This window comes from Capra hircus, chromosome 6 (genome assembly GCF_001704415.2).
Source record: "Capra hircus breed San Clemente chromosome 6, ASM170441v1, whole genome shotgun sequence".
NCBI classification, from domain to species: domain Eukaryota; kingdom Metazoa; phylum Chordata; class Mammalia; order Artiodactyla; family Bovidae; genus Capra; species Capra hircus.
Genome location: NC_030813.1, coordinates 113,501,755 through 113,521,929, shown reverse-complemented (window position 1 = coordinate 113,521,929; position 20,175 = coordinate 113,501,755). Strand labels below are relative to the sequence as shown.

At 45.8% G+C, this 20,175-nt stretch overlaps 1 protein-coding gene across 6 annotated transcripts in view; it reads right to left on the bottom strand.

Moving 5' to 3' along the window:
- KIAA0232 (KIAA0232 ortholog) overlaps positions 1–20,175 on the bottom strand; it is an 84,062-nt gene that overhangs the window by 23,072 nt on the left and 40,815 nt on the right. For 5 of the 6 annotated variants that reach the window (XM_018049760.1, XM_018049763.1, XM_018049762.1 and 2 more), the window contains exon 3: positions 11,862–11,999. In XM_018049760.1, the coding sequence (XP_017905249.1) occupies positions 11,862–11,999 (138 nt within the window). Of the gene's footprint in view, positions 1–11,861; positions 12,000–20,175 lie in introns of those variants that run through there. The other variant, XM_018049765.1, reaches the window with a different exon arrangement.

Here is a 20,175-nt window from a genome sequence, read left to right as displayed (position 1 = left end):
AGTAGATTCAATCCAGTAGACATAGTTTACTAATAAAGCATATTTACCAGCATTTGCTGATAGAATGTAAAAACACTTATGAGACTCCTAGAGTGGCTCTGTCTTCCTGGGGGTACAGCAGCTTGCTCACGGGGGAGCCTCAGGACCTAAATGCCTGTCTTACAGCTAAGAGTCTGTCACTATCAAAAAAACATTATTCAACATCTGTAACATCTGTGTGAGCAAAGGGCTTGTACCAGGCTCAATACAAATTAAAATCACAAAAACTGCCTTCTGGTCCTCTTAGCAGTTCACGGTCTAAAGAAAACAGGTGATTTCTTTTTCTTTTTTTCTCTTTTAAAGTGAACACTCATGACTGGAACAGAAAGAGCAGATGGAAAACATATGTCATCACTGTGAACAGATGTGAAAGCTGCACTGCACGGGTCATGGATAGGGTAGTGGCCTCTGGACAGAATCAGGGCAAAATTTAAGGAGAGGGCGTGGAAGAGTCGGAAATTGGTGGGAGGGTGGGGGGAGAATAAGAGCCTCACTCGACGCAAAAACGGATGATGCAAACAGGCACGAGCAAACCTTTCACTGCGCAGACTTTCAAACTTTTAACATTCTCTCTCTCAAGGGAGGAAAAGGCAACGACCTTTCACAAGGTACCGGAAAACTGAACGCATTTCCCAGGAGCTCTGCGTTTACTCAGCAGCTGAAAAGTCCTACTTAAACTGGAACCGAGTCCCTCTAGGTGGGCATGACCTGAGCGGACACACAGGACTCCACTGCCCTCCGCCCCCGCGGGGCCTCGAGGAGCTAAAAATAGAACGTTAGCCCATTTGCTTCCCTCAAAATGACTCAGCACAAGCATTAGAGATATCCTAAAGGAGAAACCGCACAGTCACACAGTCTGAGCAGCGAGAAGGATCACAATGAGAACGGCTAATTGTACACACTGATTAAGTTACACGCTATCCACATCACAGCACAGCTTTTGACGGGAGACAGGACAGAAGGAGAAAAGGAAAACGGGCCAGGACAGAGCTGACCTTTCCTGAAGAAGCCCTAGAAACCACGGCAGGGACTAAGTCATAATATACAGAGCCCCAGCTACACAATTCCACCGGGGGACTCGCTTACCATAGTGTTCAAGGTGGGGTGAGTATGGCCGCTTTATTCCATTTCCTCCGGACCATGAACCTAACACCAGTGTCAGCTGACCGCCGGCGGCACGCGGCTCTTCAGAACAGCAAGCCTGTGTCGCCGTTTCTAAACCCGGCGCCAGCCTCCAGTGCCGAACACCGAGCCCGAGGGATCGCTTATTCCACTCCAGTCAGGGCTCTGAGCCGGCGGGCATGTACTGTCCTCCACGGGCCAGCCGTGACAACAGTCACCGGACGCTACTCGCTTTTTTGCTTTGTCTTGGAAAGTCCTTCCAAGCAACTGTAAAATTCAGTTGCTCTGGACAGTACTGCAGCATAGGAGTATTTCCATTTGCTTTCATGTGCAAATGGGAGAGAAGCAACATGCGTGCTCCATAAGGGACAGACACTCCCATCAGGCCTGTCTTCCTTCCTTGATTCCTGCAGCATCCTAACTACACTTTCACACACAGACACACACACACACACACACACACACGCACACACACACACAATCATAAGACCACTAGATTATCACATGAGCACATTGAGAGACATAAAGGGTGTCAAAAGCCGTACTGGACCCTGTCATCTCCCAGCAGGAGATTCTGAAGCGTGAATTTGGTGCTGCTAATGAGAAATCTTATCCTTCTTCCCAATTATATTAGCTAGATAATTTTAATTATCATATTTTAATAGCATAGCATATCCACGAGGGCATTCAAGAACACCTAGAGCCTACAGCATTTTAAGGAAGAAGAAGTATATTATATTCATGCTTTAGGGATAACTCAAAGGGAGAAAAATGCTGTAGATGAAAAACAAAACAAAACACTAACATTCTACCATGTAACTCAAGAACCACTTTTCCGGCTGCAAGATGGATAATACCCGTTTACCTCCCAGTATCAAACCAACATGAAAAATTTCTCTGCAGACCATAGGATCACTCTAAAATGCAAGTTACAGTATCCAAATCTTTACACTGGGAAACCACACAGAGCCTGGTGCTTTCCAGGAGAGGTCCGGGAGGCCGTCTTCCGTAACGACCGTTCACTCGTTTATTCTGCCCTCCCTCAGAACAGCCTGCGAGATGAGCCCCTCAGCCCCGGAGCTTACACTCCACCAACTCCCACGTCTCAGGAAACAGCCCGGAGCACTGGGCCTGGGCCCCCGAGTGCAGGCCTGCTCCTTGTCTCTGAACACCCCCATCTCAAGGTTCCCGAGAGGAAACCAAGGTGGGCGTGCCTGTCACGTCAAGCCACACAAACACTGGTGCCATCTCTAGACAGTGGATCTGACTTTCATTTCTCAGAGTCTCATTTTTGGATTCATTGCTTTTTCCAGCACCTTGGGGTTTTTGCTCTGAGTTTGAGGTTGGGCGATTAAGAAAGAGAAACACATCTGATCCAGAGAACGCAAGGTCCTATGGGTCCTGCCTGGACCGCACAGTGCGGCCCCTGCTGCCTTCACTCCCCCCAGGCTAGAGGGTGGACTCGGGGCACTTCCAGGATGACGGAGCCCCCGGCCAGACCCTCAGAGACGTAGCGTCCCCCTGCTTCTGGGAAAGCTTTTCTGTTGGTTTCGATCATCTCCCACCCCACAGCACGGTGCTTCTTCCTCCTCTCCTCCCATCCTTCTTAGCTAAGGATTTAAATCTTTAGCATCAAGAAAACAAAGGTGGCCTTGACTTGTCCTGCCTGGTTATCTCTCCCCTCCACATGTGGCTATGCTAATCATCTCAAAGGCTAATCTTTTACAGAGAACCTTTTTAGACTGGACAGCCCCTAAGTGCTGGACGGACAGCCCCACACCGACCGGCGTGACACGCAGGACACTCAACTGCCTGTTCCATGCAGGACCAGGGGCTGGCAGGTGGAGTCAGACAGATGCAGGTCTGAAGTTCACCCCAGGGTTAGCCACATGACCGCCTGTAAGTTATGCTCCTACTGAAGCCTTACTTTCCACATCTGGAAAGTGGTAAGAACACTGCTTCCAAATAGCTTGGATTCTGACTTCATACGTGTTAGTTGCTCAGTTGTGTCTGACTCTGCGATGGACTGTAACCCACCAGGCTCCTCTGTCAGCAGAATTCTCCAGGCAAGAATGCTGGATTGGGTAGCCATTCCCTTCTCAAGGAGAACTTCCCAACCTAGGGATTGAACCTGGGTCTCCTGCATTGCAGGCGGATTCGTTCTGAGCCACTAGGGAAGCTGACTTCTTGTGCTGATCCCCTAACTTCTCTTTTCTATTTACCGCTGCTTCATTTTTGGGTCTACTTCCTGGGAGACTTCCTCAGCTATACCTTCCCACCCTTCTTCCAGCCTTTCGTTTCCATCATCACGTTTAGGATTTTCAGGAGACCATCTTGCCAGTTGACTGTTTCTCCTCTGCAGCAACCTTCTCCTCAGTGAGGAACTCCCCAGGCTTCAGAGCTGCAGCAGCCAGGGAGAAGAAAGCCACGCGGATCCACCCATCAGGCTCCAGGTTTCAATGTGGGATCGCATACTTTCCCGCAGAGGAGCTGGCTGCTGCACTCCTGCCTGGCTCCCACCTCTCCAGAAGTACCGACAGGACGGGGAAGCCGCTCGCTGTGTGCTCTGGGGACTGGGTCTCGGGCACTCACCCCACGGGTCTGTGCAGACTCCTCGGCAAGACACTGGCAGGGGCGATACCTGTCCTCTGGGGGTGCTGACTCCTGGCTCCATCTGCCATCAGCAGAGCCTCAGCCTCGTGCAGAGGGGGTCTCGGCTCTGAGCCGGCCCTGCGGAGGCACTGGACAAGCCAGGAGGGCAAGCCCAGACGGTCCGGTCCCCACTCCGTGGGCGGCAACGGGCTGACCCCTCACACAGGGCCGGCACAGGGCCGCCCAGCGGGGCCCAGCCTGGCCCAGAGCACCGTTCAGGAAGAAACAGACGGGAGAGCAAGGAGAGCGCCGAGAGTGTACACCAGGGCTCACAGACTCAGGCCTTCCGGTGGCAGGGGAGTCATACAAGCACGTGGTGAGTGTCACATAGACGGTGCCACAGGAAGCAGCGGGACACGTGGCCACGACGATGAGAACATACCCAGGGGTAAGTAACTTTAGAAGAAAACCCAAACACTCAAAAGGCTGTCTCTGCCTTCCCGTGAGGGCTCTGCGTCCCATCCCTGAACACAGGGGCGTTGATACACACCCGCCCACAGCCTCGTCCCTGGCTCTCACTGCTGTGTGCTCTCTAGTCAGCGTTACAGAGGAGGAGACAAGAGCCTGCCACGGGCCAAGGAGGCGTGTAAGAGAAGACGATCTTTCCGGTGAGGTCCACAGCTTTCATCAGATACTCAGCCTGTGATGCCAAAATATGGTGAAAAAACAGCCGACTTGAGTTCAGCAGGGTGACGATGGCGTACATCCTTGCGGAAAAGCACTGCCCAGGATGGGGACTCAGAACCAGTGCCTGCTGTGGTCTTTACCACGGCCAGAACTGGGAAACCCCTGACAGGGCCACGACCCGGAGAACAAACAGCTTTAAGTGTTACAGTGGACAGTGAGCAGTGAAAAGAAGTAAGGTCATACTATCAACATAGATAAAATCTTTCAAAACGTTAACTAAAAACAAATTATAAAATACAAACAGGATGATACCGTTCATTTAAAGTTTACAAGCAGAACAGTCCCGTGTTTGGGTACCATCTCACAGAACATTCAGTAGAAGGATACGGACGTGCACAGGAGATGAACAACAGGTTCTGAGTGGCGGTACCCACAGAGAGAGACAGAGAGGGCGTGCTCAGGGAGGGGAGGTAGGGGCTCAAGCCCTGCTCACAGCTCCGTGTTTCTCCGGCCGCTTCCACAGGGGCTCAACACTGCTCTGGGCTCCACACCGTAGCCCCCCTACGCCTCTTTTCATGCCCTCACTCTCAGATGGTTAGGGGGGCACCTCCCATTTGTTTCCTTTTTCACACCCTCGCTTAGAGCGCTTAAGAGTTCAGGAATTTCCTATAAACACTCTCACCTTTTCCTAAAGAGAGAAGAAGACCCGGCACCCCCAGGACAGCACTCCCCAATGTCTCCCTCTGCCAGCAGCCGGCTCAGCCCCTGGAGACGTGCAAGACCACAGACTCAGTCCCCAGTCAGACCAGCATCAGGTGGGCTGTTACGTGATCTCCCGGCCCAGACCACCAGCCCCTGCACCCCAGACACACGTACCCAATTGCGTTTTCAAGATCTCTGCCGGCTCGCTCCCAGGCACCTCACATTCAAGGCTTAATTCATACGCGTCCGCTCAGAGCTAGTGTTCCTTCCCGAACTCCCTTTCCTTGGTGAGGGAAGCGTCCACTCCTGCAGTCGCTCAGGGCTGTCTTCCTTGATTCTGCCCTCCTTGCAGGGCTTGCACCCCCCGGGGCTGGGGCCGCACAGCAGGAGGTGGCAGTGGAGAGCGAAGCTTCATCTGCCCTTCCCGTGGCTCACAGGACGGCCTGAACCATTCCCCCTGCCCCGCATCCCATCGGGGGAAAAACTGTCTTCCGCTAAACCATTCCCTGGTACCAAAAAGGCTGGGGGCCGCGGCTCCACCCCAAACCCGAGCTTGTCAGCTCTGCTTCTGAATATATTTAGAATCCAACCAGACCTTACTGTCGTGGGCCTTCTGGATGCCTATAACAGCCTCTCACCTGCTTTCTGGGTCCACCTCTGCCCGGCAGCCTCCCCGGCCTCACCCGGCCCCTGCACTCTTCATGTAGCAGCCAGCAGCATGCTATCAGCAGGTAAGTCCAGTCGCATTACTCCTCTGCAAAGCTCTCCAACATTCGAGGCTTCTCCGAGGAAAAGCCGGAGCCCTCATAAGGACCTATAGGCTTCCTTGAAGGCCCAGCTCCATCTCTGCCCAAGGAGATAAGGCCTGGGCTTCCGTGGGTAGGGCTGGCTTTGAAACACAGAGACTGGGACTATCTCAGCTTTAAAACCCGCTGGCTTCTTGGGGGTCTGGCCTGTAGAGGGAGCATGGCGTCATCTCTCGCAGGGCACACAGAGTGCCCAGACAGGCCTTGCACATGTCGAAGGCTCGGTAAGTATCAACTATCATTGGATGCTCTGTGATCCAGAATGAATTAGGTTCAAATGTTGGCAGGCAAAGGAACAATGTACCTGGTCAAAATTAACCCTGACAGTAAACCGCCATGAACAATCTTACGTGTTTTTTAATACACATCTCTGTAGAGCATATAAAGAATACATATGTGAAATATTGAGATGTACTGCGAACTTTTACTGGCAAAAAGAATGTCACTGGTGAACTTAGCCCATTGAGAAAACATGAGCAACTGCAATGAGACTCCACTGCACCAAAGACACGGATTCTTTACAAGGCTCTTCTCTTTAAATAACCAGATCGAGGCAGGGACCCGGGGTAAGCAGCATGTTGTTACTTTCAAAATTAAGTTAACCGAAATAACTTACAATAAGTGATCACTGCATCCTAATTTTATTTCTTCCCCAAACAGGGCCCTTGTTGAGTTTCTAATATCCTAGTTCAGTTCAGTTCAGTTCAGTCGCTCAGTCACGTCTGACTCTTTGCGACCCCATGAATGGCAGCACGCCAGGCCTCCCTGTCCATCACCAACTCCCGGAGTTCACCCAGACTCACGTCCATCGAGTCAATGGTGCCATCCAGCCATCTCATCCTCTGTCGTCCCCTTCTCCTCCTGCCCCCAATCCCTCCCAGCATCAAAGTCTTTTCCAATGAGTCAACTCTGCACGTGAGGTGGCCAAAGTACTGGAGCTTCAGCTTTAGCATCATCCCTTCCAAAGAAATCCCAGGGTTGATCTCCTTCAGAATGGACTGGTTGGATCTCCTTGCAGTCCAAGAGACTCTCAAGAGTCTTCTCCAACACCACAGTTCAAAAGCATCAATTCTACGGTGCTCAGCCTTCTTCACAGTCCAACTCCCACATCCATACATGACCACAGAAAAAACCATAGCCTTGACTAGACAGACCTTAGTCGGCAAAGTAATGTCTCTGCTTTTCAATATACTATCCAGGTTGGTCATAACTTTCCTTCCAAGGAGTAAGCGTCTTTTAATTTCATGGCTGCAATCACCATCTGCAGTGCTTTTGGAGCCCAAAAAAATAAAGTCTGACACTGTTTCCACTGTTTCTCCATCTATTTCCCATGGAGTGATAGGACCAGATGCCATGATCTTTGTTTACTGAATGTTGAGCTTTAAGCCAACTTTTTCACTCTCCTCTTTCACTTTCATCAAGAGGCTTTTTAGTTCCTCTTCACTTTCTGTCATAAGGGTGGTGTCACTGGCATATCTGAGGTTATTGATATTTCTCCTGGCAATCTTGATTCCAGCTTGTGTTTCTTCCAGTCCAGCGTTTCTCATGATGTACTCTGCACATAAGTTAAACAAGCAGGGTGACAATATACGGCCTTGATGTACTCCTTTTCCTATTTGGAACCAGTCTGTTGTTCCATGTCCAGTTCTAACTGTTGCTTTCTGGCCTGCATACAGATTTCTCAAGAGGCAGGTCAGGTGGTCTGGTATTCCCATCTCTGGAAGAATTTTCCAGTTTATTGTGATCCACACAGTCAAAGGCTTTGGCATAGTCAATAAAGCAGAAATAGAAGTTTTTCTGGAACTCTCTTGCTTTTTCCATGAGCCAGCAGATGTTGGCAATTTGATCTCTGGTTCCTCTGCCTTTTCTAAAACCAGCTTGAACATCAGGAAGTTCATGGTTCACGTATTGCTGAAGCCTGGCTTGCAGAATTTTGAGCATGACTTTACTAGCGTGTGAGATGAGAGCAATTGTGCAGTAGTTTGAGCATTCTTTGGCATTGCCTTTCTTTGGGATTGAAATGAAAACTGACCTTTTCCAGTCCTGTGGCCACTGCTGAGTTTTCCAAATTTGCTGGCATATTGAGTGCAGCACTTTTACAGCATCATCTTTCAGGATTTGAAATAGCTCTACTGGAATTCCATCACCTCCACTAGCTTTGTTCGTAGTGATGCTTTCTAAGGCCCACTTGACTTCACATTCCAGGATGTCTGGCTCTAGATGAGTGATCACACCATCGTGATTATCCAGGTCATGAAGATCCTTTTTGTACAGTTCTTCTGTGTATTCTTTCCATCTCTTCTTAATATCTTCTGCTTCTGTTAGGTCCATACCATTTCTGTCCTTTATCGAGCCCATCTTTGCATGAAATGTTCCCTTGGTATCTCCTAATGATTCCCCAAATGGGAGATGAAATATTAGCTTTGATTCAGTTTTAAGTAGCTCAATAAAAATGAAACAGAAATATAATTATTAAAGACAAAACCAAACGATACGAAAAGCTCTAACTCTGCAGAGAGAAAATAAAACCAAGCGAACTTGAGGATTCAAGAAACAATCACTGGCACAGTTCAACTTTCTGTTTTATGTTCTTGAAAGGGGGAAAGGGGGTCCACGTCCACTTAACCACAGCAGGCACGTGCCCTTGTCCACAGCAGCTCAGGCTGACATCCCGTGTGAGAGACGCCCACTGGGGGACGTCCAGTGGCCATCACCGTGTCACAGCACCATTCCTCTCTACGGCCCAGGGACCAGCCGCACTCGAAGCGAATGCAAAATGTTATAGACAACAAAGAGTACCCAGAATTCCATGCTCTCTGCATGTGTGAATGAAGAGTGTAGCAAAGGCAGTTTCAGGATGGACCTGACAAACAACAAGGTCCATTACAGAGCAGGGTCCCCTGGAGGAGCAAGCAACGGCTCTCGCATCTTCACGGTGCAGCCAAACTGCAACCAATGTACACAGTTCTGACATGACTCAAGTTGCATACGGCTTTAAACTCTTCTCAGATGCCTACACAGCGGAGCAGGTCCAGGGGCCTGCTCTAGCGTGGGTACACCCTGATGCCAGGATTAAATTCGGACAAGCATCACATCACAGGGAGGCAAAGTGCAGTCAGAGAAGGCCGCCGTTCTGCGTAAACCACGATGCAGTTGAGAGTCTGAAGGCGGTGCGTGCTTTTACAGGAACAGCCAGCGCTGCAGCTGCAGCGGTCACATGTGAACACAGGCAAGAAACGAGAACTCATCTCACACGCGACACGTGACGTCACTGCTACCTGCCCACCTGCCTAACAGAGCGAGAGCATCACCTACGTCCCGGTCTCACGACTACGTCACTAACACTGCAACCGATCAGACCGTAAACTTTTCAGTGGCTCTGGCTCTCATCAGCTTGCAGTGACCACACAAAGCTGCACGGAGAAGGGCGTGAAGCTGGTATTAGACCCACGTGGGAGTGAGCAAAGCGCAGAACCGCAAATATCACTGTCCTCGGTACTTGGGGAAGGAACAACACACCCGCTACAACAGACACCGTGGCCGAAATAGACGTCTGTGCGGAAACTCCCCACACAGGGCCTTCTCTGCTCTCTTCTTTTCAATGAGGCAGATTCTAGAAAGAAAAACCAGGGGACTTGCAAAAGGCCTACACCAAGCTCCTGGTGAATGCCTGGCACGTCCACTTCCTCAGCCAACTTTCATTTGAAAAAAAAAAAAACACAAAACACCTTGTTAGGAAAAAGCAATGCAACAGTTTTTAATACAAGGAGAAGGAAAGAAGACATATATGCTTCATTGGTTTTGAAAACAAAAACCCCACCTTCGACAGCCAGGCTAAAGCAACAGTGCTAAAGCACTGTCTTCTCTGCCTGACCTCGAGCTCCCGTGGGCACCCCCAACCCCCCACCGGCTCCTCGCTGCAGGAGGACAGGGTTCTGTCCTGCACATCAGCTGTGTCTACTCCCCCTTCTCCCACTGACCTCAGCTCCTATCTTTTGCTCCACTTCGCCATGAGTTAAAGGCTAGAGTCATTTCTCAGCAACTTTGGTCCAAAGCAGAAATAAGATCCTTTCCCAGATTGAAACTCCCTACTCAGATTTTCCTCCCAGCCATGACTCAGCAGTAGCGTCTTTGGATTTTGCCCAGAGAACTTACCTGAACTAACCTCTCACTTTTAAAAGCCATCTGCATTTTGAATTCCTTTTAAAACTCTGAATTCCTTTCCCAATCTACTACCCCCTTCAGGGTCACACAGGAAACACTTTTTGGGTAACTGTCCAACCACCCCTTTTCTCTGAGGACTTCCTATCACTCAGCCCCTGCTCCAGGCGGCTCTGTCCCCTTGATGCAGATTTTCAAACCAAAGGTGGACAACTGGCCCGAGTCCAGCCAATCGGATTCTCCCTCTAACTGAACGGGCTTGGGTACCAGACTTCAGGTAGAGGAGGAATGACCCGGAAACAGGGAGCGGAGCAGATGAGATTCTGTAGGCCATTAGACACAGTAACTCTGCCTGTCAGTCACTGGGCTCCCAGCTCAGGCGGCGGCATTTTCAGCGAGAGACCCTTGTCTCCTTCACGAGTATGTCCACTTTGTCTTAAACGAAGTTCATTACGTTTCTTCACTCTGTAACAAACAGGTTCCTAAGACAGCCACCTGAGCGGCAATTTCCAACCTCCTAGGCCACAGTCTATGAGGCCACAGCTTCAAGAAACCTGAAGTTAACCAAGTCGAAGCGGGGAGGGAGAGGAAAGAGGAGGACAGGGTGAACGCAGAACTCTTCCTTCAGAGACTGGGGTTCACTGAGCTCGAGAGACAGTCAGTACCTTCCCGTCTGCTGGCGCCAGAAGATGCAAAGCAGGGGGATGCAAGAGTCCCGACCCAGCTGAGAAGGGAAGACGGGAACGCACAGACAAGGCTCCCACAGACGGCTCCCGGTGGCACGAGAACACACAGCTGGGGAGTGCCGAACAAGCTTGGAAAGACACGTATGGCAGGCGGCAGTCAGACAGAATATGCGGATTATCAAGTGCAGAGAAGCTGGCTACCCCAACATCAGACCACGAGATAGTTTAGGGAGGAAGTTTCTGAAGCCCAGAAACCTCTCTATAATAGACACGCTGTAGGAATCTTCTCACTTTAACTCTGTATTATAAAGGCACCTAGAGCGCCTAGGTCAAATGGCATGGTAAAAGCAAAACAATTTTCTAAGTAGTTATGATCTTAGAGATTACATCTTATGATGAGGAATAAAGTAAGAATTCGTAGCACAAATTCAAATAGGCGATTATACTCTAAAATGATTCTATTTCAGGTTGCTGAAGGACAGGAGAAATATTTCACATGAAATGTTAAAAGAGCAATAACACCATCCTACAGTAAAACAACCAAAAAGTTATGAATCAAGCAAATATAGTGATCTTAAATGTTAGAGTCGTTATCACACTTTTAGCAACATATCCAAAGGAAATAATAGAGACATGGAAACAGCACACATGAAAATATTCTAGACAGTGTAACAAAAAATTAAGAGCAATCTAAACATCCAGTAACAAAGAGCATACCAGATGGCTACTGGAATATTACTGGATAATATAACTTAGCCACTAAAAGGTAATGTAATAACGAAATGAAATATATGTTGAGTGGGGAAAAGATATAAAATGAGGTATTCTCTAATCACAATAGTACTTAAAAAAAAAACACATCATAGAAAACTCAATACATACAGAAAGATGCTACAAAGGAAAACATGATAATATTCACATAACAGTGGTAAGATAATGAGTACTTTATTTTTCTAAGTTTTTGTTTTTGTTTTTTTTTTTTTGGTCAAGATGTATTATTTATAAACTTTAAAGAAACACCTCCCCCCTTTATCTCCCGAGTATTAGAAACCAAATGTAAACTCACTTCATCAGAAGCAGATCGAAGACACTGGACAGCAGCCTGTTTTTTCATTTCTTCGAGAGTTAGATCTGAGCACTTTTTCTTACTCTTTCCCCATTTCTTATAAGCTCCTTTTTCCCAGCCCAGGAAGATGTCATTCTCCTGAAATAAAATTAAGACCAGTTTCAGTGATCAACATAAAGTTTCAAACACTTATTATTTCCCACATACTTACACACACATTTCCTCTACAAATATCTTCATTCACAAGTTGGTACACATTAATAAATTATAATAATATTATTTTATGATTATATTAATAAATTATATTATCCAGCCATAGAACACTGTCAATCAGAACAGTAATCAATAATCAACCAGACTATTCAGGATAACCCATCATTTTAATACCTATTACTGAGATTACTGAGAGAATGCAATGACACCCCACTCCAGTACTCTTGCCTGGAAAATCCCATGGATGGAGGAGCCTGGTAGGCTCCAGTCCATGGGGTCACTAAGAGTCGGACACGACTGATCGACCTCCCTTTCACTTTCATGCATTGGAGAAGGAAATGGCAACCCACTCCAGTGTTCTTGCCTGGAGAATCCCAGGGACGGGGGAGCCTGGTGGGCTTCCGTCTATGGGGTCGCATAGAGTCAGACACGACTGAAGCGACTTAGCAGCAGCACTGAGATTACTATTGGATTATTATTTAGGATTTATGATCTCAATAAATCTCACCCATTTATGTTTGTAGGAAATGCTAATAACTCAGCCATTCATATAAAAAATTATACACACAAATGTCCTCTTTTCCGTACTTCCCACCTGTCAATAGCAAGTGTTCATATTACTAGCTTTTTTTTTCTGGCCATGCCAGGTGACATGCGGGATCTCCAAACCCACGGCCCCCTGCAGTGGAAGGGCAAAGTCCTAACCCCTGGACAGCCAGGGAAGTCCTTTACTAATAGATTTTAACATTTAACAGTTGGATGGTTCATTCCTGTTTCTATATCTTGCAGTCCAGAAAGCAACAGATATAAAATATTCTATGTTAGTATTCTTAGCTTATTTTCCCCTTGATTATATATGCCTGTTATAAAAACTAAGGAAAATTTGAAAAATAGGAAGAAAGCAAATCTTCCATGATTCTACCACCAGCAAAAATTAGAACAATTTTCACACACTTAAAAAAAAGAAAAAAGCATGATTGAATTCACACTATCTGTATAATTTTGCACTTAACTTTTATTGTAAACATTACCTGCATGTTACTACAGATTGAATTCACACTATCTGTATAATTTTGCACTTAACTTTTATTGTAAACATTACCTGCATGTTACTACAAATTCTTTGGCTACATAATATTTCAATAGGTTTACTTCACTTCCCTAAACTGGGACTTGAATATTTTTAATTGCTCGGCTACTTCACTTTGCCTTTCATTTGGTAAGTTACTATTAAAACCAATGGACATACAACAAGAGTTAGGGGAAAAACAAAAAAAAAGATTAGAAAGAAAGACTAAGGCAAATTAAGAAAACTACTCCAAAGAATATCTGGCCTAGAGTAAGCCCTCAGGAAATGGATATGAATTAATGAATGAGCTGGAATAAAGAAAGAAAAGCACAATAATAATCAATTCAAAAGATCTTTAAGGATCAAATTCATATACCACCAACTGTCTATCTAGTCTTTACTTTGATCAAATACATAAAAATTACTTTTCTAACACCAGGTAAAGAGTGGGAGGACCCTTCTCTCCATACTCATCATAATTAACATACTTTTAACGTAATTTCTTGGGCACGTCTGATGATCTCATGATCCCAAAAACCATTTTCTGCCTGAGAGGTGTTGATTCCATTTGCCAAGGGAAAATGTGCCTGATGGCCAAGTGAGAGCTCTCAGTCTGTTCCCGCTTATCTAACGTTTGGCTACATGACAGCTGAAGCCTGACACTGACATTTCTTATCAGTGATATCTTCTGGAGATAGAGCTTGTCCTTTCACAGGATGGGAGCGGACCCATGACCAAGTAGAGCCAAAGCTTCTGAAGGCGGAGAGCCGTCGTAACCTGGCTCTGCTGCTCACAGTGTATAAAATAAAGATAGAAAAGGTCTGTGTAATTACTCAGAACAGGGCTCCTTTCTGTTTCAGTTGCTGAGACTGGCTTTCCCTTTACCGAGCATTATGAACACATTTCTCTACTGAAGCCATATTTAAGCTCAGCAGGATGAATAACACATTTAAAGGTCCAAATAAAAGTTTTCATAGACAGGCAGAGAACTTTCAAAATTCACATGGACACACAGTCCTCCTGGAGGGCAGTCTGACAATACACATCCAATATCTTAAACACATATATGTACTTCTGATCAATAACTCTACTTCTGGAAATTTAGCCTAAAAAAAAATAAAATCACCGAAATGTGCACAGATTTTGCTATAGTGATGTTCATCATATAGTTCTCAACAGCAAACATGGACAAACAAGTTAAATGTCAGGAGAGGAGGACTTCGTGAAAAAGTTATAACTGACCAGGCAGTAAGACACAGCCGTTAAGGAGATTATGAACACAGCTATTGACATGAGAAGCTATTCCCAAAGTACAGAAGAGAAGTAGTTCACACAACAGTATGATTTCATTTTTGGTTCAAGGACACACACACACCTGTTAATGTGCATTCAAATGTCTGAAAGAAATGTACAGAGAGACCACCAAGGAGCCTGACTCTTGGTGAGCAGGAAGAGTCGTCTACAATTTTTCTTGTAACTAGGGCAGACTCCTTGAACAGTCAAAAGTTGTTGTTGCTTGTTTTTTTAATGGAAAATTTGTAAGTCAAGACTAGAGAAATGAAAAGAGTTCCTATAGCTTCACCTAGAACAAGTGTCTGGTACTTGCTTTGTCTGTCACATACCACAGACAATTTACTTTTAAAATAGACAATTTTAAATATACAATTCAGGGGGTTTTGGTATAATTCATAGGGTAATATGAAATCATCAGTATTTTAAAACATTTTCCATCACCCCAATTGGAAGCCCTGCGCCCCCCAGCAGTCACGTCCCATTTCCTTTCTCCCCCAGCTCACTGTTCACTACTAACCTGCTGTCTCTATGGATTTTCCTGTGCTGGGTGCTTCGTATAAATGAAATTACACAATCGACTTCTTTTCCCGCCTGGTTTCTCTTGCTCAGTGTAATACTTGGACGGCTCATGCAGGTTGTGGCGTATTACCAGTACTTCGTCGTCTTTTATGACTAATGTTTCAGTGCATGGATGTACCGTATTTCGTTTATCCATTCATCCACTGAGGGACATTGAATTCTTCTCACCTTTTGGCTACTGTGAATAATACAGCTATGAACACTCAAATACAAGCTTTCCTATGGACATGTATTTCCAGTCTTGCTGGGGATATATCTAGGAGTGGAACTGCTGGGTCACATGGTTAACTCTAGGGTTCAACCTTCTGAAGAGACACCAGGCTTGTCCATTCACTTTCTTGATGCTGTCCTTTTACGTATAAAAGCTTTTCAGTGTGATCAAGGCAATTTACTGATGTCCTCTTTGGCTGTTTGTGCTTTGGTACCTTATCTAGAGAATCACTGCCTAACCCAAGTCATGAAGATTTATGTCTTCTCTGAAGTTTTACAGTTTCATTTCTTACATTTAAGCCTGTAGCCCATTCTGAGTTAATATTTTTATGTGGTATGAGACCGGAGTCCAACTTCATTCTTTACACATGGTCGCCCTGTTGTCCCAGCACCTTTTACTGAAGGCATTTCTTTCCCCACTGAAGGGTCTAGTTAGAAATTACAAAGGTTTATTTTTGAGCTCTCAGTTCCGTTATGTACAGCCAGTCACATGTAGGCCAGGAACAAACCGTCTTGCTTATAGGGGCCGTGCAGTAGGTTTTAAAATTGGAAGTGTGAGTCCTCCAACTTGTTCTTTTTAAAATTCTTTTGGCTATTCTGGGTCCCTTGCATTTTACATGAATTTCAGGATCGGCTTGCCAATTTCTCCAACAAAGGCAGCTGGGATTCTGACAGGGGTTGCCTTGAACCTGCAGATCAGTTTAGGGAGCAATGAGACTTTATTGATACTAAGTTTTCTGACTATGAACATGGAATGCTTTTCTATTTATCAGGTTTTCTTTGATTTCCGTCAATGATGTTTGTAACTTTTACTGTGCAAGTCCTGACTTTTGTTAAACTTATTCCTAGTAATTTAATTCTTTTTGATTCTACTGTAAATGGAATTTTTCTAATTTCCTGCCTTAGGATTTTCTATTATAACACTGTATCATGTCATTAGAAAGAGTTTCTGTTTTTCCTTTCCAACCTGATGACTTTTTTCCCCTTACCTAACTGTCCTGTTAATGCTGATTTGTAAGATTTTATGTATCTCATCTTTGAAAATGTCTTTTCACACAAATAGATACTGCCGAATATGGGTATTAACCAACAGGCATGGGTTTAATGGTAACTATTTGTTGCTTAGAAGGCATTTATAAAATTCTGCTCGCTTCCTCTCTTGATATGTGCATTTTCAACATGTTATCACATTGCAGATCAATCACTCCCAAGTGAAAGTGAAGTGGGAGCTTTGCATTGAACCGTTACACAGATTCCAAGATAAGACATTTTCCTCTGCACCGTGTTAAGGCGTGAAAGATGCTGCTGGAACTGCACAACATACCCAGTGCAGATTTGTGTGGGAATCGAAGTTTTGCTTCTTGTTTTAACTTCTAACATAATGACGCAACCTGACATTAACTGTGACTCAAGCACCGTTAGCTGTCAGAGTGAGTCTACCTTATCACAAATTTTCATTTAAGTGCTATTTTGCCTTGTGACTTTTGGCTGAATTCATGAAGCAGCAGCACCAAGTCTATAGGCCAAGCTATACACACACTAGCATATGCGATACCTGTTATGTATTCTGCTCTTCCCATTTACTATATTTGAGAGCTCCCTTTTTCTATTTTCGGGCTTCATGTACTGTGTGAATGTATTATGACTTATTAACCTTTAGAATTAAACTAGCAATCAGGTTTTAAAAGAACACAGTATAAAAAAATCTCCATACTTCTATTGTTATATTTTCTATGCTGCAAACTCATTAAAAGTCCACTTAGACATGAACATATAACATTAAGCGTGTGCAGAATATGCTCTAGGTAAACTCAGGAAGGCCTGGCATGCTGCAGTCCATGAGGTCGCCAAAGAACCGCACACGACTGAGCGACTGATCAACAATGAATTCACTAAATCAAGTTATGATTTTTCAAAGTCATAACCTCGAAGATAAAACGCAATTATCAAGTCCCCAAAGAAGCTATGGCTGAGAATCTATTATGGTACTTCTCCGGACACTACAGCGAGGGAACTTAAGGCCAGAGTTTTGACTGACTTTGTCTGGCTGTCATCTACCACAAAGGCAATTGAGAGCTGGAGGAAGAAAAAGAACACAACATTCTGAAATACAGCTGGGATCAGTGACGTCTGCTGTCGCCGCCCACTCCTTCCCCTTAGCAGTCCTGGAACACCAGAACCACCAGCGCCCGAATGGGACTAAGGCTTCTCCCAGCTCTGGGCCCTGATTGGCTGAATAGCAATCAGCACGTTTCATGCATCCTGCCATAGGACTGGCTGAGAGAAAGGCATGTGGCCAATCAGAAGCGAGCAGTTCAAATAAAGCACCTCCCTTGCCCCGAAGGTTTCTGCTGGGAATGCAGGAACCACACCCTCTGGAGCGTGTGGTTCAGTTCAGTCGCTTAGTCCTGTCAGACTCCTTGCGACCCCCTGGACTGCAGCACGCCAGGCCTCCCTGTCCATCACCAACTCCCGGAGTTTACTCAAACTCATGTCCATTGAGTCAGTGATGCCATTCAACCATCTCATCCTCTGTCGTCCCCTTCTTCTCCTTCCTTCAATCTTTCCCACCATCAGGGTCTTTTCAAATGAGTCAGCTCTTCGCATCAGGTGGCCAAAGTATTGGAGTTTCAGCTTCAACATCAGTCCTTCCAATGAATATTCAGGACTGATTTCCTTTAGGATGGACTGGTTGGATCGCCTTGCTGTCCATGGGATTCTCAAGAGTCTTCTCCACCACCACAGCTCAAAAGCATCAATTATTTGGCGCTCAGCTTTCTTTATGGTCCAATTTGCACATCTATAATGACCACTGGAAAAACCATAGCAGGTGGACAGGACGTTGGCCAAACGTGATGATCACCTTCTTATGCCCTCCAGCCCCAGGGAGTAGCTGCAGAACCAAGCTTATGGGGAGGAGGGGGCCAAGCAGACACCCTGAGGATACCCAGGGAAGCTCTGCTGAACCAGGCGGGGGCGGTCCTGATTCCGGACTTCTAGATATATGACATTCCTTCCCAATTAAGCCAACGTATGCCAGATTTTTGACTGCGTGTGAATGAAAGATGCAGTTAGAATTTGAAGAGAGGCCTCAGTAATAAATTCACTTCTAACAGCTCAAAGGAACTGTAAATTGCCTCTAAGTGAGTAGCACAAATTAAATGAGCATAATGTCACCTTAAGTACATCCATTTTTCCTACTAGGTCATCAGCCAGCATGTTCCTCATCGGCCTTCCTGCTTTCAGTTGCCCAACCCAGCTCACCCACCACAACGCTGCTATTTGGCACGGCTGACTAAATACAGCAGCGGGTCTTCTTGTCTCTGGGACTAAAATATCAATCCCCCAGTGGAGCACAATGACAGGTTCTTGCGAACTGGCTTCCTGCTCACCCTTCCCAGGCCAATCTCCTCCCTCCCCTCACTGCACCCCCCTGGCTCCCAGCATCAGGCCCTCCTGCCTCTGTGACCACTCGTTTGTCTCCTTTCAAGGCTGTTTTGCCCCAGACTCTGCAGCCAGAGCATGGTACGGACCCCTAGCCTGGCAGCTGTCTCCCAGGGCCCATCCCCAGTCATCTCCACCATCCTGCCGCCATCAATGCCCAGCATGTCATGGGCACTCACGTGGTGAGTAAAAGCCTATACATGTGCACTAAATGCAGTATTTCTAGTCAGACCATTCTCTCTATTGCATGAAAAGATTTTACTGAAAAAACCCCACCCTTTTTACTATGGTATCTGAGGGAGTTTTCGGACATGAACTTGTGCACCCACCACTATTACTAACTCCTACTCCTCATGTATCAAGTTAACTTAATGTCTGTTAAGTGAATGGTTGTTGAAATACAGTATATGCAGCAAGAAGCCTGAGGAACGTAGGATGGGTCAGTGGCTATCGTTACGGATTATGGTAAAGGAAAACACTGCAAATACCAGCCTTTCCAAGCCATGAAATGCTAAGCTAACAGGGATATACCGCAAAGTACTTTACAAGTGGGCTAAAAGAACAAACAAGTTCTGCTGGATACAGAAATGATCCATCTCAACAAGCAATTAGTACTAGGATTCTTCTTTCTTAACCTGTAGGAAAAAACAGAAAATGCAAAAATCCAGCTATATTTGTAGAATGATGGACTCTGAGGCAGAAGATACAATTAAGGGATTTAAAAGAAACTGAAACTGGGGCTCTCCTGGTAGTCCAGTGGTCTTCTGTACTTCCAATGCAGATGGCTGGAGCTTTATCCCTGGTCAGCGAACTAAGATCCCACATGGCACATGGAGCGGCCAAAAAAGAGACAAGAAACTGTGACAAAGCGACAGAAATCGAGACAGTGAGGTAGTGGTGTAAAGACGGACATACAGACCAATGACTAGAACAGACAGCCAAGTAACACACCCTTACCGTCATCCTCAAAATGTTTTTCACAAGGGTGTCAAGGCCATTCAATGAGGAAAGGGCAGTCTTGTCAACAAATGATGCTGGGAAAACTAGGTATCCACATGCAAAAGAAGGAACTTTGATTCTTAACACACAACATACATAAAAGTCAATTCAAAATGGATCAAAGACCTATACGTAAAAGCTAAAACTTAGAAATGTTGGGCAAAGATTTCTTGGATGTGACACCAAAGACACAGGTAACAAAAGAAAAAACAAACTGGGCTCATGAGGTTTTTTAAATTTAGTGCAATGAAAGACACTACAAACAGAGTGAAAAGGCAAACCCCACAGAAAGAGGGGGAAATAGCCACAAATCACATATCTGGTAAGGGGTTAGTATCCAAAACCTGTAGAGAATATCTAAAACTCAACAACCACCAAGAGAGATTCAAAAATGGGAAGAAGACTCGAGAGTCTCCAAAAAAGATACACGTAAACGGCCAATAAACACGTGAAGAGATGCTCAACGTCATCACTCATCAGGGAAACTGTAAGTGAAACTGCAAGACG